This window comes from Danio aesculapii, chromosome 23 (assembly GCF_903798145.1).
Source record: "Danio aesculapii chromosome 23, fDanAes4.1, whole genome shotgun sequence".
In the NCBI taxonomy this organism is placed as follows: Eukaryota; Metazoa; Chordata; class Actinopteri; order Cypriniformes; family Danionidae; genus Danio; species Danio aesculapii.
Genome location: NC_079457.1, coordinates 14,069,575 through 14,089,266, shown reverse-complemented (window position 1 = coordinate 14,089,266; position 19,692 = coordinate 14,069,575). Strand labels below are relative to the sequence as shown.

The window sequence follows — 19,692 nt, the reverse complement described above, 5'->3', positions numbered from 1 at the left end:
AAAAATTTATAGCTTAAGGGGGCTAATAATTTTGACCTTTAAAATGTTTTTTTGAAAATTAAAAACTGCTTTTATTCTAGTCTAAATAAAACAAATAAGACTTTCTCCAGAAGAAAAAATATTATAGGAAATACTGTGGAAAAAATCCTTGCTCTGTTAAACGTCATTTGGCAAATAAGTTGGGGCTTTGGTGACTTGCAGCCATATTGAGGACAGAAGTGAGTGCTGGTTATTCACTCCCTCCACCGTCTCTGCCAGTGCCGTGACTCAAATCTATGACCTTTGGATGACAAATCCAATTCTCTAACCACTAGGCCATGACTGTACTATAAAAAAGTAAATTAAGTGGAGGATTCCAGGTGTACTGAAAGTTCTAATATAGTACAAACGTGTGATTTTTAGAAAGGCAATTGATCGCTGCTGCTTAGTGACCTCCTGTCTTGCGGACATGTCAGACAGCTCCCGCACCCCAACAACCCCTCACCCTGTCACACCAGACTAACATCTCCTCTCTACACCTGTCTCCATGCGGCGGGCCGGAGGTTACAGAGGCGCGCGTGACTGCCCAACTCCATGCAATGATTGACTAGAGGCGAGAGAACTGACTTCTCAGCACTTCAGAGACCACTGGCCCAGAGAGAGCTACAGAACTCTGGCCCGCCGCTCTAGCAAACGCAGACCCCAGATACGGCAGTAATTATCAGCTTTGTCAGATCACTCCGAGCACTTCTCTTTCCTCTTCTCTCTCTGTCTCTTTATCTTATCTGCTCAGACATTTTTGTCCTTTTAAAACCATGGCAAACACTGTAAAAAATCCTGGGTTCCACACAATCGATTTGTGTTGGGGCAGCATGAAGAAATTAAGTTAACTTTTTTTTTTCAAATTTAAGTGGATTAAACATGAAACAATTAAGTTGTCCCCCAAAAGAAACTGAAGAATTGTGCTGTTTTGACTCATTTTAAATAAGTGGTTTAAACAAACAGCAAATGTCATTTACATTTTTATATATATATATACAGTGCATCAATATTCACAAGTTTCAAAGTGGCCAGAGTTGTTAAAGTCAGAATTCCTAATAAAAGATAGACTGACTCTATATAAACCATCCATTGCAAAGTGCACTGGAAATTTACAATGTCGGATCATTGAATGGGCAATAGCTACAGTAGCGATGAGCACGTGGCACACCTGAATATGGCTCTGAATGGACTATGTCGTTTCTTTGTGAGGAAAAGGAAGATGTGGAGCATTTGGAGATTGGAAAGTAAGGTGCTTAGAAACTAAAGGAATCTAAAAAACCTAATTGAAGTTTTCTGATTAGTTTTTTTATTGGAGGAATAAACAAAAAGAAAAAATGGGTTTATTAAACTACCTGAAAAAATTCCAGAAAAAAAATCATCTATAGAGAAAGAGAATGTTTTGACTTTCAATGCCAGGGCCCCATACCTAAAACTGCTTACGGCCTCCAAATCACCAAGTCAGCCCCTGCGTCTGTCAATCAATTCGGTGGGCGAGGAAAACCGCACTCCTATGTCACATTGCGGTGGGCTTGCGGTACTTGGATCCTATTTTAACATCAGGAAATATTAAAAAAGAGACTTGTTGGGTTTATATCACTCCAGTATGACTGTGGACACACTATACCTACGTGAAGTTCTGTCCAAATAGCTTACAAAAGTTGATTTTCATCATAGGTGCCCTTTAAGTGAAATATAGGGCCCTATCATACACCCGGCGCAAGGCGCAACGCAATTGTTGTTTGCTAGTTTCAGCTTGGCGCAAGAGTCGTTTTGACGTTTTGCGCCATGCTGTTTAAATAGCAAATGCATTTGCACTGATATGTTCTGTTCTAAAAAAAATAGGCGTTCTGGTCTAAAAAAGGAGGTGTGTTGAGGCGCATTGCTGGCGTGTTGCTGTTTTGAGAAAATTTAATAGACTGATCTATAGACCAGAACAAAGCCGGTCTATTGTCCAGCGCAGAGCGCGTTAGTTATGCGCCTCGCTTACACATTGCTTAATACAAACAGGATGTACAGCAATACGTAAATATCTTTACATATGAAATAAATTAAAATATTAAGGATATATATAGGATATAATAAGGATATATATAGGATATAAATATAAAGGATTCAAATATTACAAAACATATTATTTTCTAGCCTACATAAATATAAAAACCATACTTTCATGTCTTCATCTCGGGGGGCTTTTTCAGTTTATTCATAACAATTTGCTTTTGTGTAATGTTATCATTATTAGCAGTATTATTTATTATATGCATATTTATATTTGTTTTATTAAAAACAAGCTTAGATTTGCCCACCTGTCAGGTTTTAGACTATATGGGGCACAGCATGTGTATTTGGATATAACTCAGTTTTTTGACCACACTTCGTTATTATTGTTCATTTATTCGTTTGCTGGAGATTAGAACTGAATTTAGAAATAGTTTTGAAACAAAAATCTTTGTGCTTAACAAATAAAATTAATTATTTATAGGCTAATGGATGTCTGTGCGTACAAGATGTTTCCCTATCCACGAGAGTGAAAGCGAAAGTAAACAAGGAGGAGGCTCATCTCTAATTCTCGCACTGTAGATGCTGTTTAACTGTTTTCTCTCTAGTGAAGGGTTCAGCATTTACACTTACAAAGTCCATCATGTAAATAGCAAATGCGTTATGGCGCGACGCAACTGACTCTTAAAGGGAATGTGAGATGAGACTGATTGGTTTATTCTCAAAACACACCTATAACTCATAAAAAAAATAGACTCAACCCTTTTAGACTGTGCGCCACGGCGTAAAGCGGATTTTTCCGTCCTTATATTAGCAAAAGTGGATTCTGACACGCCCTTAATGCGTTTGCACCCTGCGCTTTGCACTTTGCGCATGGATCATCAAAATAGAGCCCATAGTGTGTGTTTTTGTAAAATATAATGTGTTATTGTAGTGTTGTGTGTGTTACATGAGAATCAGCTTGTTTTTAAATGTAATTTTTTGACAACTTGTGTATATTAACGACTACACCGTTAAGAATGTGAAGTAAATTGTACAGATAAAAGTATTGTTACACCTCTCTCTCTTTCTGCCTCCCATCCTGCTCTCTCGCCCTGTCAGGTTTAAGTAGGGCCCATTGCTGCGAGAAAAAAAAAAAAAGCCCACCGGCCCCTACAGGTGAGATTGGACAGGAGGGTGGAGGAGGAGAAGGGAGGAAGAGCGTGCTCAGTCAATTGAAAAGCTGTCAGAGAGCGAGCGAGCCGCTGGAAGCAGAGTGGAGCAGATAAGACCAGCTTCTCATCTGCCAGCTGAGCTCCAGCGAGGTCAAGGCAACGGCGCCTCTAATCTAGTTAATTTTAGACCCTCGATTCGGAAAACATGTCGAGCCGAACTCTCCGCTGATAAAGCCTCGTGGCCTACGTGTTCTATCAAGTTTGATTTTGTGTTTTTGTGTTCTTCCTCTTGCTATTATTTGTTTATCTAGCTTTCTCAAGCATTCAGACGGTAATCCGGGTTGGAGATTTCCGTAGTGCGGTAATTTCCAAAGTCTTGTTTTCTCTCTTATCAACAAGAGCTGATTGGAAATAATTAACGAGCGTGTGGAAGCTAAACCTCCGCGCGGTCTTTTGGTATCTACCAATTCTCAGCTAGCGCACAGCTCCTTAGCATCAGAATAATGAGCTTGTCTCTCCGAGTTACGAGCACATGCTCCTACACACAGACTGTGTTTTAAGCTAATTTAATCTTTTGTAGTTGCTTTTTTCTTCTTCTTTGCATTTCATTTCCATATTTTTTTAAATTGCGCTTTGTGCGTTTCCGCCTCGGAAAGGTTTCTGAAGTCGCGCTTTGTTCTGTAGCACTCTGCTCCGTTAAGGAGATTACGAATAATAGACGAAATTCCAGTAATTAACATTTAATCTTTAAGCGCGGTGTTATTTATTTACAGATGTGAAACGAGGAAACGAGCGTCCCTTAAACAGGCACGGCTTGTGCTCTTCAAAGCCGAGCAGTTCGTAAGCAGCTCGGCTAATATTTTTATTAAAGACCTCACCTTCAATTTGGTTCAATTCAGTTCAGCCCGGGTTTGAGCAAGCCAATTTTCTGCTTCAGACTGCTTTAATAAACCCTCTGCTCTATCAGAAGCCTCCGCCGCTCCTGATGAAGGCAGTTTTATTTTAAATTAAAGGCAAGTTTCTTATCTTCCGGAGCAAAGAATGTCACTACAGTAGTCGTTTCTTCCTTTTGCGGGGTAATTAAAACCAAAAAACGGTTTCAGTGGGCTGATAAAAAACAGGATCTGATACAAACGTGCGCAGATGTGCCATTGAAGGAGGTTTATTTCCCTCACCCTTTGCTTAAATCTAGTTTACCCTGCTTGGAAAGGAATCGACGTATCTCAAGCAAGTCAGTATGATGGCAATCGTTGATGATTTAATTGAACTTGCAAGTGAAACCTTAGCTGGATTGTGCCTTTAAATCGCCTTTCAATTAAGCAGGATGTCGATCGTCTGAAAGCCGCAGTTGCTGTGAAGCTGGAGGTGGATGCCTGGATTCACTTTGCCTAATCAGTCCAGTGATATCCTACATGACACCCGGCTGTAGCCCAGCTTTCATCAGCTTGACGGACAGAGTTATTAGCTTGATTGGATAAACTGCTCTGTAAAACCTGGCTTTATTGGCTTAGGATATGTTTTGAACGAAGATTTGAGTCAAATGAAAGTCCATTTAATCAGTCAAGCCATCAGTCATGTTTGTGGCCTGATGCCTATATGTAGCTAACACAGACCACTTCTGAATCATTTTATTTCATTTGTTTATTTTTCAATGAATGAATACATTATGTGATTCTACGTTGGCTGTTAGGCTGTGCACTATTCGTTTGATTTTGTGGTTGCTGTTTTATTTTATTCAATAAAAATGTTTTGCACAGCCCATAAATAATGCACATCATTAATAGAATTTGATATTTTTATGTTATTTCATTTCATTTCATTTTATTTTCATTCAATCATTTTCTTTTCAACTTAGTCCCTTTATTAATCTGGGGTCGCCGCAGTGGAATGAACCGCCAACTTATCCAGCATATGTTTTTACGTAGGGGATGCCCTTCCAGCATGCAAATCAAGGGAAACATCCATACACACTCATTCACACACACACTGATACGCTACGGACACTTTTAGCTTATTCACTTGTACCACATGTTCTTGGACTTGATGGGGAAACCGCAGAACCCAGAGGAAATCCACACAAACAAGGGGAGAACATGCAAAGTCCACACAGAAATGCCAACTGACCCAGCCTGAACTTGAACCAGCGCCACCGTGCTGCCCCTTTGTTTTATTTTATTTTATTAATGCATACATTATTTGATTGTATGATAGCTGTTAACTTGTTATTATTTTGATTGGGTAGATTTTGTACTTGCAAATCATGAATAATATTTGAAATTAATGTTTAGTTTTATTTTATTTGGTTTTAATTCATTTAATTTCATTCTAGTTTTTTGGTTAATGAATAGATAATTATTCTGTTATATTTATTTTATTTAATAAAAATGTTTTGCACAGCCTATACATGATGCAAATCATAAATAATATTTAAAATTTATTTTATTTGATCTTTTTTTTATTTAATTATTTTTTCAGTGAATAGATAATTATGTGATTTTAATATATTTATTTAATTTAATTAAATAAATTTAATTTAATTTAAATGAATTTATTTACAAATGTTTTGCACAGCCCTTACGTGATGTAAATCATAAATAATATTTGAATTTGATATTACATTTTATTTTGTTTTTAATGAACACATAGATTATTTGATTTATATTATATTTATTTTATTCAATAAAAATGTTTTTCACAGCCCTTACTTAATGCAAATCATAAATAATATATAAAATTAAATTTTTTAATTTAATTTAATTTATTTTTAATTATTATACACATTATTTGATTCTATTGTATTTATTTTACTCCATAAAAGGTTTTGCACAGCCCATACATGATGCAAATCATAAATAATATTTAAGTTTTATTTTATTTTGTTGTGTTTTTTTAATGATTATATTATTTGATTCTATTTTATTTATTTTATTCAACAAAAGGTTTTGCACAGCCCATACAAGATGCAAATCATAAATATTAAATTTTTATTATATTTTGTTTTGTTTTTTTAATGAACACACACATTATTTGATTCTGTTATATTTATTTTATTCAATAAAAATGTTTTGCACAGCCCATACAAGATGCAAATCATAAATAATATTAAAAAATATATATTTAAATTAATTTATTTATTTTTATTGCACACATGCATTGTTTAATTCTATTATATTTATTTTATTTAAAATAAATGGTTTGCACAATCCATACTTGATGCAAATTATAAATAATATTTACATTTTTTATTTTTTATTTTATTCATTCATTCGTTTTCTTTTCAGCGTAGTCCCTTCATTAATCTGGGGTCGCCACAGCGGAATGAACCGCCAATTTATCCAGCATATATTTTACGCAGCAGATGCCCTTCCAGCCACAACCCATCACTGAGAAACATCCACACACACTCTCATTCACACACAAACACTACAGACAATTTGGCTTACCCAATTCACCTGTACCACATGTCTTTGGTCTTGTGGGGGAAACCGGAGCACTCGGAGGAAACCCATGCCAACACAGGGAGAACATGCAAACTCCACACAGAAATGCCAACTGACCCAGCCGAGGCTCAAACCAGCGACCTTCTTATTTATTATTATTCTTATTTTATTTTAACTTATTTGGATCAATGCATACGTTATTTGATTCTTCAATAGTTGTGCATTTATTATTTTAAATAAATAGTCTTTGTGGTTTTCAATTATTTTTTGAACAGAGCCCATACCTGATCAATTTAAAATTAATTCAATTTAACAATAACTATAAATTTCCTCTTCGGCATCAAGACTAATTAACACAACTAGACAGACTCATTTTTTAAATTACATTACTATTCTGTGCTTTTATTACACATTTTTAATGCTTTTTAGCAACACGACCTGCAGAGAAATCCCTCCACACATTATCACAGCCAATAACCGTCAGTTCAGCAGTCATTTCAACAATGGCCGTTCAGATTCGCGTTATTAGTTTGATTGAAGGTGTTTGTCTGAAGTGAGGATGAATGACAGGTTATTTGCAGCTCTCTCTCTTTCTTTTGCCTTCAGGGTCTACTGTACAGATATAAGAGGAGTTTGTCGGGTATGTTCACCCCCTCCACCTCCTTCCCACTCGCCGGGTTATTTATCATAGTTGTTCTAGTCACTGCCACTCTTGACATTGGTGTTATTAATGAATATCCACTCTGCCGGTAATTCAGTTTAACCTGTCTCTCCGCATTCATTCATTTCACTAAACCATCCTCAGGAAGAGCGGAATCGAGGGAGGAGGGAGGGAAATGAGTGAGTCATGCGACTGTATTTTACCGCTGAGTCGCTTTTTTGGTTGCGCTTCATATAAAATATTTACTGTCACTCCATACACGATCCTGCTAGAATGTCTATTAGAGTTTTCCTCTGCCTTTGCTGTTACATAAAGTTAGATAAACACTTACAGTTTTCTCTCACTGACTTTAAATTAAAATGGTTTTATGTGTTTTTGGAAGAGCTGCACAATATATCATTTCGTATCTGCAATGTCATGTTGGAATTAATGTAACATGACCTAATAGGCTCTAATAGTTTTTTTAATGTGTTTTTATGGCTGATGACTATAAGCTAATTTAAATGATTTGGGCACCAAAAATTTTCCATAAAAAAATAATTATTGTTTATTTATTAAAAAAAAAGATTATATGATGCCATTTTATATTTGAGTATTGCATTTCTGATCCACAATGCTGTTAGACTCCACAGAAAGCCACAATACACTGTTTATTTATTTTTTTATGCTCGTTCTATTGTTTTCATTGGCACAATATTTTATTTTGTATATTTGTATAAAAATTTAGGAAGATTCCCTAAAAATTATACAAATCCAAAAAAGCTTTCCAAATAGAGTAGCTCAAGTCATCATCAATGTGAAGTTATTTACAGAAAAACCAAATATACTCGGGGGCGCAGTAGGTAGTGCTGTCGCCTCACAGCAAGAAGGTCGCTGGTTCGAGCCGTAGCTGGGTCAGTTGGCGTTTCTGTGTGGAGTTTGCATGTGGAGTTTGCTACTCAGGTAGGCTGTGACATTGACACGATGCTCAATTGGTACTAATGGGCCTAAAGTGTGCCAAGAAAATATCCCCCACACCGTTACACCATTACCACCAGCCTGAACTGTTGATACAATGCAGGATAAATCCATGCTTTCATGTTGTTGATGCCAAATTCTGACCCTACCATCCGAATGTTGCAGCAGAAATGAGACTCATTAGACCAGGCAATGTTTTTTCAATCTTCTATTGTCCTATTTTGGTGAGCCTGAGGGAATTGTAGCCTCAGTTTCCTGTTCGCAGCTGACAGGAGTGGCACCCAGTGTGATCTTCTGCTGCTGTAGCCCATCCGACTCAAGGTTCGACATGTTGTGCATTCAGAGATTGTAACCAGTAATTATTTGAGTTACTGTTGCCTTTCTATCAGCTCAAACCAGTCTGGCCATTCTACTCTAAACTCTGGCATCAACAAGGTATTTGCGCCCACAGAACTGCCACTCACTGGATATTTTCTCTTGTTCTGACCATTCTATGTAAACCCTACAGATGGTTGTGCATGAAAATCCCCAACCATGCCACGTTCAGTCACGTAAATCACCTTTATTCCCCATTCTGATGCTCAGATTGAACTGCAGCATATCGAGTTGCTGCAATATGATTGTCTGACTAGAAATTTACACCTGTTGGACAGGTGTACCCAATAAAGTGGCCGGTGATTGTATAGCTGTTTGTTTTTTTCAATATCGTGCAGCCCTGGTTTTTGGGTTACAATGTTTTCATCTGTGCTTTATTTTTTTTTTAGAATTTTTTTAGAATTTTACGCAGATGCACTCCCTTACAAAATCATCCAAATCAATGTAAAATGACCAAATATACCAAATATAGCTACTCAAGTCATCATCATTGTAAAATTGAATTCATATTGCTAAATTCATTCATTCATTTTTCTTCGGTTTAGTCTTTTATTTATCAGGGGTCACCACAGAGGAATGAATCGGCAACTATTCCAGCATATGTTTTACGCAGGGGATGCCCTTCCAGCTACAACTCACTACTGGGACACACCCATACACTCTCACTTTGACACACCAATTTAGTTCATAAAATTCACCTATAGTGCATGTCTTTGGACTGTGGGGAAACCGGAACACACAGAGGAAATCCATGCGAACATAAGGGAGCCAATGCCAACTGGTCCAGCTGGGATTTGAACCAACAGTCTTCTTGCTGTGAGGCGACAGTGCTAAACACTAAGCCACCGTGCCACCTATTATTGCAGAAAAACTAAATATCGCAATGTCAATATTTTCCAGTGACGTACAGCCCTAGTTTTTGGAGTCTTTGCAATTAAAAGATTGTCGAAATTAACTAACTGACGTCTGATCTTATTTTGCAGGGCGCGTAATGTGGAGCCAGTGTGTTTAAACCTACAAGCTCAGATTCTGAACTGCTATAGAGAAAACCGTGAGCAGACGCTTCAGTGCTCAGATCTGGCCAAAGAGTACATGCAGTGCATCAATGCAGCTAAGAAGGTAAGAAACAAGGTGATTCATAGCTCCACTCTGTTTTGTTTTTAAAGCATTTATGACCTTATTTAATTTACTTACATCTCTACATTTTTTAAGGAGGCATTGAAAAACTGAATGGCAAAATTAGGAAATAAATTTTTTTATTAAATTTAAGTGTAATTAGTTATTTAATAAAAATTTAATGTAGGTCATATACATGTCATATTGATCAAAAGTTCATGACATTGATAATTTTTTAAAATCCATAACATTAAAATGTCACCATCCAAAATGTTTATAGTTTAAGTTGTTATTAAAAAATTTATTAAATATTTAAAAAAATCAATTAAGAAATATGAATAGAATATACAGTGCTTAGTATAAATAAGTACCCCCTTTTGAAAATCAACATATAGCCAATAGTTTTGGTGCATTTAAACAATTTTAATAAACAGTTATATCCATTAAAATACGAATTTGGTCACCTAAAATCCTTAGGAATAAAAAAATAATATAATTAAATTTAAATGAGTTAAACCAAATTTTATATTTGATCTTTCTCTTGATTTTTTTTTTTTTCTTCCTGTTTATTAAAAACTAGTTTAATATTTTCCCCCAATTAATTCGGGTGTACTGATTTTTGGACTGTGATTTTATTATTTATTTATTTTTTGTTAGATTAGTTCAAGCTTTGGTACTGACTAATTTAATTTGTAAGCACAAATATATTATTGTAAAGCATCCTATAGAAAATATTAATTTAATAGAGAGATATGCATTTTATTAATTTAGTAAGTTAACATTATGTTAATAGTAAATAGTAATAGTAACATGGATATTCAAGGTAATTATTAATTATGTATATGTTATTCAAAAGTTCAGTACATTTATAGTTGCTTAGAATATCCACGAAGTTAAATTGTTAAATGTCTAAGAAACACTTGATTTACAAATGTGATAGACATTTAATAAACATTTTTTTCTGTATTAATTTCAATCCAACTGAAATGAAATGCTAAGATTCTTAAATATATTAAATACATTTAAAAATATACTAATAAAACTAAATTTGATAACAAATTATATTTATATAAGTCATAACTATTCAATAAAAGACAGGTGTTCATTACAGTCCTAATAATTTGAACGTATTTTAATAAATCAGCAATTGGTATTACAATATTTGTTAATTTCATCAGTATTATGAATGACACAAAAAGATTAATAATAATAAAAATTATTATCATCATCATCATCATTATTATAATAATAATAATAATAATAATAATAATAATAATAATAACAAAACCAGTAATAATATACTTACTATTTTATTGTTATATTTATTATTAAGTATATAATTATTATTATTCTTTATTATTATATTATTATTTTATACTTAATATTTAGAAGGCCAAATAATCTTCCACTTTCTGTCTTAAAGGCACAGTACGCAATAAAACCTTGTTTGATTTCTAAAGGGACATTCACTCTGTGTTTGCCAATTTGATGTACTGTTGGTTGTCTAGCAGCTGTCCTACTTGACAACTTCAAGCAGAGGAATATGTGAACTTCTCCTCCTCTTCCGTTAGCAGTAGGCGTTCCTGTAACTCAATTGGTAGAGCATGAGGATAGCTACGCCAAGATCATGGATTTAATTCATTGGAGACACAAAAACTGATGAAATTTATCTCTTGAATGCACTGCAAGTGGCTTTGGATACATGCTTTTGCCAAATGCATAAATATAAATGTAAATGCTCTTTGGCTTCTGCATTGCATTGCAGCACATTTGCATAGAGTTGAACTCTCGCCATTGGTCTGCCTCAAATCACCTCAAATTGTCAAACGTAGTTAAAAGCGGGTTACTTTTTTGTCTTTTCATCAGCAGTGACAAAAGATCAGAGAGGATCGAAAATTGCCATGTGAAACTCTGATTTTTATTTATTGTCAAAACAAACCTGGATGCGCATATTAAATGTGCTTTAAGATGTAGTTTATTTAAATATTGTTTAACAATAGCTAAAAACGTCTTATTTTCGCTTTATTTAATAAATTTTTTTTTTGCGTTACTTTGCTCAACTCTTTCCCTGCCCTTAATGAAATCTCTTGTCATTTATAAGACAATGCTTCTGCCTCCTGTGACTAGTATTACGGCATTCTGTCTTTTAGGTTTATTATGGTTAGTGGTCAACCGATATATCACCAAGGCCAATATATCAAACGATATCTGTCATTTTTGAATCATTGGCTTATATGTTTTTTTATATATATATATATATATATATATATATATATATATATATATACACACACATATATATACAAAAAATGTAAATAATTTCATGAAACATCCAATTCCAAACCACATAATCAAATTATATTTATTTCAGTTTGCAATTAATTGTTTTACATGACTGTTGTACGGTTCTTTGTGAGGGAAGAAGAAGACAGGGTCGGCGTAAGGTAGTGACAATGTTTCTTTATTTTTATTTCCTTTCCGGGCATCAACAACAACTCCTCAAGGTGGTTGATGCTTCGCTCTCTCTCTCTCCCGACTGGTCTCTCTCGCTCCCTTAAGAAGGCGTCTCTCCGACCCAATCACTAGAGAAAACAGGTGTTATTAATTATTTCTGATTGGGCTACTGACCAGCCGCCGGTGTCTCCACTCTCTCTCTCTCCCTTTCGGGTGTTCAGCCACGCTCTCCCCACCACAATGACTTTGCATACACAGCGCACGTGATGTATTTGAGTCTCTCCCGAAAAATGACGTCTCACCTACGCCCTCACAATACACATATTACATGAGAGCGGGGGAACTGTTTTGCAGCCTGTGCGGTAAGCAGACACAGATGAAACGCATGTCAATGAAGTCAATACAAATATGGGATTAGACATCCTTAAGCATGAAACGGGTGTTTTGTGCGTTTGACGCACTTCAGACTGCAAAATAAAGCGTGAGCAAACATCTAAAAAACGGAGCAACGGAACAAACAGAACAGCAAGCTGCTTGCAATGATTGAGATTCAAGGATGACGGCCGCTGGATATGACCGAATTGAAGGACATTATTTGTGCTTTACATGCATGACTGATATTATGATCTGCGCAAAATCGATAAATGTTTTCGAATAAATCTTTCTCTGCAGTTAACGAGAGAAAATGCTTAAGGCAATCCGTGTTTTAGGTGTATTACAGTAGGGGTAGCCCTAACACATGTCCTGAATGAGGTAGCCTACCTGATGTCGGATGCTCCAAGGAGTGAAATCTGAGAGAAACTAAGATCGAGGATAAAAATAAGAGTTATACAACCTTCTTTTGCCCTAATCCTTACTGTTTTAGATCTTGTTTTGACAAGAGACCAAAATCTTTTTTTTATGATTTGTGTCATTGTCATTGTGTCAGATTGCGCACCTAACATAGTAGGCTACCTGGTAAACAAGAATTTTTTATATTTATATATATTTTTTATCGCAAAATAGACCTAAAATTTCTGGGAATTACTGCCAGAAAATCACTCGCTTTTATTGAAAAAATCATGAAAAACTAGGGGGTCTGAATAGTGAAACTCCTTTATTTGTAGGCTAAATTTCATAACTGCAATTCTACGGGCAGCTAAAAAGTCCAGTGTTATTTGTACCCAGCCATTGTTCTTCATTTTCTCATTTGTATTCAACAGCATAAAGCAAATCCTACAGATATAGAATGTCATCAAGGTGAGCAAGCGATGATATGGGTGAACTATTCCATTATTGTGAAAATCTAAAAATTCCAGTCCATTCGTTCTTTCCTCGCACATTACAGTACGATCGCCAAAGTGTGTAGTGTTTGTCTGTGGTGCCCTTGCTGAATGGCTGTCAGTAAAGGTGTCCTTTTCAAGGTGTTAATTCTCCAGGAGTTTTACTTTCTATGTTCAGTCGTAGCCAGGCAACAGTACAATAATGGCTGCACTCCATCACACCCCCGATCACACAGAGAGAGAGAGCGTGCGTATATCTGTGTGTGTGTGTGGATGGTTTGCTGGCTCTCTAGTACACACTGCTCTCAGGGAGTGTGTGATAATCACTGCTATGGCAACGGTTCCCGGTACCAGGATGTGAATGTGGCGCTCCGCATGCTGCCGCCGGTGGGTTATCGCTCTCACTTCCTCATTCCCCTCACCTCCACTCATCCGTGCTGCATTGTAACTGTTGAATGCAAGTGTCAACTGTTGATTTGAACTCAGTTTAATTGCCATTACTTAGCAGCACAGCTACTCAATACAACTTGGAAAAAACGTCCTTGTTGTTTTGCTAGTTTCTTTTCAATGCCTGGAATTGAATATTTTTTTAAAAAGGGTTTTTCGGTGCACTTTGATCAAGCAATTTTGTGTGTGCAGGCACGTAGTCGCATGCTGCGTCTTTGTCCAACTTTCTTATATAAAAAGGGAATGGCTGTTGCTTGAAAAGCAGGAGGCGGTAAACACAAAATCCAAATCAATGCTGTTCATTTTTGGCTAATCGAACATCGTTCTCAATGCACACAAAGCCTCGGGATGTTTGTTCATTTTGTTGGCCTGCAGGGAGATTGTACAGTAGTTTACCTGCTTTTAATATGGCTTTCTCTTTTCTTTAAATTGGACCAGGAAAGCTGAGTAATGTTGTCCATGTTGTAATGTTGGGTTGAGAACTTGTACATTAAGGAGCAGTATTTCACCTTTTAATTAATTTCCAGGGGCATTTTTGTAAAGTTGTCTTCAAAATGTGATTTTTGTTTTTCATTATTATTACCCTAGAGCAGGGGTGCACAAATTTTTTTGTATGAAGGGCCAAAAAACAAATATTGAGAGCCGTGGGCCGAACAATAAGCTTTCATTTGGTTAAAGTTAATTTATTTACTAACATACTAGGATTTAACAATATACAGCATTTGTTAATCGTAGTTTACGAATATACACTACCTGACAAAAGTCTTATAGTCAATCCCAGTTGTAAGAGCAACAAATAACTTGACTTCTAGTTGATCATTTGGAAAAGTGGCAGAAGGTAGATATTTTTTTTTCTGATGAATCATCTCTTCAGCAAGCCAATCATCACAAATACTGCAGAAGACCTATTGGAACCCACAAGGACCCATGATTCTCAGAGAAATCAGTCAAGTTTGGTGTAGGAAAAATCATGGTTTAGGGTTACATTAAGTATGTGGGCGTGCGAGAGATCTGCAGAGTGGATGGCAACACCAACAGTCTGAGGTATCAAGACATTTATGTTGCCCATTACATTACAAACCACAGGAGAGGGCAAATTCTTCAGCCGGATAGCGCTCCTTCTCATACTTCCGCCACCACATCAAAGTTCCTGAATGCAAAGAAGGTCAAGGTGCTCCAGGATTGGGCAGCCCAGTCACCAGACATAAACGTTATTGAGCATGTCTGGGCTAAGATGGAGGAGGCATTAAAGATGAATCCAAAGAATCTTGATGAACTCGGGTCCTGAAAGAACGCTTTCTTTGCCATTCCAGATGACTTTATTAATAAGTTATTTGAGTCAGTGCAGAGATGTATGGATGCAGTCCTCCAAGCTCATGGGAGTCATACACAATTTTAATTCTTTTTTCGCTGCACCATGACTTTATATTCTATACTGGACATTATTTCTGTTAAGTAACGAGACTTTTGCCTTTAATATATGCCACTTCTGATACCAAATGATCAACTGGAAGTCAAGTTATTATTTGTTTTTCCTAACACTTTACTAAGATTTTTGTCAGATAGTGAGCTAATGTGTTATTATAACCCAAAGCTATTCTTGTTAACATTAGTTAATGTACTGTGTGTTAACATGAGTTAACAATGACTATTTATGAGTTTACAATGAATGACTTTTTATATTAACTAACTTTAACAAAGATGAATAAATACTGTAGTGAATGTATTGTTCATTGTTTGTGAACACATTAGCAAATGAGCCATTATTGTAAAATGTTACCAAAATATGAATAGTTAAAATTCATTTACTAATTTTAGCAGAATGTTAAAGTTGTTCTTATTTAATCAGATTTGAAATCTGAGCATAACGAACAGGTTAATATTAACATGTGGGTCAGTAAATGATGGGAGACATTTCTTTTTCTGAGTTCATTATTCTTCTAAGTGATAGACATGTCAGTTTGCATTATAAGTAACACTTGCTGAGGTGAGTCACCTCTTGATAATATTTTTTTAGCATAGCATGTGTGTTACCTGTCAATACTGTGGAACAGACGCTGTTTGGTGGAGGTGTGAATATAACGCAGTCAACCTTGTTATAATTGGGTGGCATTTAATTAGACTCCAGCAATTAAACATATGCTACACAGTGACTTTTAAAACAATGCTTTAACTACATATGGTTTTATAACAAGAAAGAGATACATATTTACATATCAGCAAAATGAAATAATTTATATATATTTGTGTGTGTGTGTGTTTTATATGAACTAACTTTCAAACGGTTGGGGACAGTACATTTTCAGTAAATTGCAGTAAGTTGCATTCCATTTATCGCATAAATGTAGGAAAATTGCAGGGGGAAAATGGTAATGATAATAAAAAATAATCCAATAATAATATCTTGTAATGGCAAAGCTGAAATTGTTTTAGTATCATGGAGTAGGGATATGGCGATATGACCCAAATTCTGTTTTACTGTACAAGTAATTTTATTTCACAATTTAGTTATTCCAGAAAATCAAAAAAAAAAAAAAAAAAAAAAAAAAAAGGGGTTTAACTAAAATACTTCAGAACTGAAAACAAATTCACCATTTTTATTGGACCTTGGTAAATATAGCTGGGATTTTTGCTGATATAATAACTTCTTTTGGCTGAGCTGATGTCTATATCTTTTCTGATTGTGTGTTTTTGAGAAGTGTTAGTTTACAGGCTAGTTTACAGAGTCAGGTTTAATATTTTTATATCCACATAAGTGTCAGCTACTCATAATAAATTAAATTTAGACTTGTGATTTTAGGCCCCAACTGATGCGTTGTTCCTAGATAGAACTAAATGTTTTAGTAAATTTTTAGTATTGTGAGAGCCGCCGCAGCTGGATGCTGGTTGAGAGCAATATATTAAAGAAAAAAGATTAATGGAGCAGATACTGAATTAATCTCTAGATAATCAATCCTTTTTCCGACAAATACATCAATTAAAACTAAGCATTTATTACAAAACTTCATGTTTTGGTATTTTACTTTTATTTTTATAAGTTTAATGTGAAACTTTTGTGTTTATAGGGTGTGTATTAGGACCAGGGGAGGCAGATAGTATTAGAGGCTGTAGTGCTACACAAGTGATGTTTAATTTACTGAGAAATATTGTACCACCAAGTTATTCTGTACTCACATTCAATGTTGAATGGTTAAAAGTCCACATTAGACTGCTGACTCTCAGTGTTATGAGCAACTTCTTGCTCAGGCTCACACACACTGCATGTGAGCTAGCCACACCTACTTATTAACATGTCATGCTATACACCAGATAAAAATAAAAATGTTATGGTTTACAATTTTTTTTCTGCTCTATTGATATATATACCATATTACTACCAAAGTCCCTTTAAGGCAAGTCATTTCACTCTGCGGCCATGTTTGAAACGCCTCTCAGGCATTCTGTCTGAATGGGGAAACATAAAATTCTCCAAGATTACTTGCTAAGCTTACGATTACATTTCATATTAGGAATAACCAATAAAATTAAACAACAACTGTGTCTTTAGTTTCATTTTTAAATGTTCTCATCCCACAAAATCTGCAGCAACTCACGTCTTGTCTGAGCCCCTCACCTGGAGAATTGTCATTCTATAGCAATTACTGATTGGCTCCTGTACTAGACGGTGGACTTTATTTGCCATATAGCGATCACTGATTGGCTTCTATACTAAAAGGCGGGGCTTCATTCCCATATTGACAGTTACACTTTTGCCCATTCAAAAGGATACGAGTGACGTGTCTTGTGTATTCTACAGTCTTAGATACCACCTGGTCTTATTATGGAGTATTGTAGTTAGCTTGAGGTGGATTCTAATTTTCAATTCAATTCGTCTTTATTTCTATAGCGCTTTTACAATATAGATTGTGTTAAAGCAGCTTCACATAGAAGATTTGAGTGAATTTTCAGAGTGAATTTCACTGCTGAAAGTCCAAACACTGAGGAGCAAATCCATCAATGCGCAGCTCCACAAATCCCGAACCATGCAAGCCAGTGGCGACAGCGGCAAGGAAAAAACTTCACCAATTGGCGAAAGTGAAGGAAAAAAACCTAGAGAGAAACCAGGGTCATTTGGGCACGATCATTTCTCTTATGGCCAAACGTCTTGTACAGAGCTGCAGTCTAGGTGCTGGAGGCTGGGGAACGCTGGACGTGGGCATGTGGGAGAGGTCACCGGCTGGTGTACAGGCTGGCCCTTCAGGATCAATGCAAGGACTTGTCTGTCACTGGGGTCTAACAGGAATCAGTTTCATGCTCTCCACTCCTCCATGACGACCACAGCATCTGCTCAGGATACGGCCTGGTTCAGGATTATGGAAACCTCTGGATAATGAAAAACAGACATAAGCGTAGATGCCGTTTAAATTATAATGTCTTTTGGGAAGTGTTCCCGGCTCCGGTTGCCCTAAATAATGCAGACTAACAGTCCTTTAGAAGATTTGGATTTCATTTGTGTTTTACGTGTATGCCAATGCAAAGAGATGTGTCTTTAATCTAGCTTTAAACTGAAAGAGTGTGTCTGCTTCCCAAACTCTACTAGGAACGCTCTTTCAGAGATTAGGTGCCAGATATGAGAAAGATCTACCGCCTGCAGTTGATTTTGATATTCTGGGAATAATCAATTGTCCAGAATTTATTGAGGGTAGTGGACGTGAGGGGCTATAATAGACTCAAATAATGGGGAGCTAAGCCATTCAGGGTTTTGTAGGTAGTCAATAAAGTAAAAAAATGTATACGATATTTAATAGGGAGCCAATGCAATGATGATTGAATATATATATATATATATATATATATATATATATATATATATATATATATATATATATATATATATATATATATATATATATGACCAAAGAAAATAAATATCAAACTAGCAGAAATAAGTTGGACAGTAAACATTTTAATAAAATATAACATATCAAATATAAATAACCAACAGGCCAATAGCCAATTTTGACTTTATGGTTTGTCTTAGTAAAAGGAATACTTTACTAAAAAATTTACATTTACTCATATTGTTCTCACTCGAAATTTCCATTAAACACTGCCAAAATGTTCATTTTTGGGTGAACTATCCTTTTAGCTACAATAACCCCACCTTTGACCAACCTAATTTTACATTGTTTCTCTAGGGCTGACTTGTTGACATAATTTCCAGACAACTCATCTAATCAGTTTTGTAAATATATAGACTATAGTTTTAAATGCCCCCTTTTTAATTCTTGATCAAAGACGGCTCTTCTCATCTTATCGCATATATATTCCGTACAGCATTTTGCACCTCTAGATGCTCTTATTAGAGCAACTCTCTCTTGCACTTGACATGCTTCACTTTGTGAAAGCTGCATGCTCAGGTACGAGGAAGCCTGGAGCAGGATCTAGATGATGCACTTGTGCCGCGAGCAAACCCCATCTAACAGGGCACCTACGCTTCTCTGGGCAGTGTCTGATATAATGACTTAGAGAATTTCTGATTCCTCCACCATTCCTGCACCAGGATCGTCCGCTCATTTACCATCAGACTCAAACACACTGACTTTGATGGTGATTGATGTTTTGAGCTCCCTTGCATTTAACACAGAGGGAAAAAAAGGAGAGAGGGAGAAAAAGAGAGAGATGCTTGTGGGTGATTGGTGAAGGAGATAAAAAGACATTGGGATGGAGAGAAATTTAAGAGAAGGGAAGAAGAGAACATGCTAGTTAGGCCTCCATGTCTGATTTGGGATTGATGCTGTGGGCCGGCAGGGGCTGTTTGTGTCAGG

At 36.0% G+C, this 19,692-nt stretch overlaps 1 protein-coding gene across 3 annotated transcripts in view; it reads left to right on the top strand.

Moving 5' to 3' along the window:
- The window catches only part of chchd6a (coiled-coil-helix-coiled-coil-helix domain containing 6a), a 133,685-nt gene that overhangs the window by 81,886 nt on the left and 32,107 nt on the right, over window positions 1-19,692 (top strand). For 2 of the 3 annotated variants that reach the window (XM_056449708.1, XM_056449711.1), the window contains one exon: window positions 9,590-9,737. In XM_056449708.1, the coding sequence (XP_056305683.1) occupies window positions 9,590-9,737 (148 nt within the window). The remainder of the gene's footprint in view (window positions 1-9,589; window positions 9,738-19,692) is intronic. The other variant, XM_056449709.1, reaches the window with a different exon arrangement.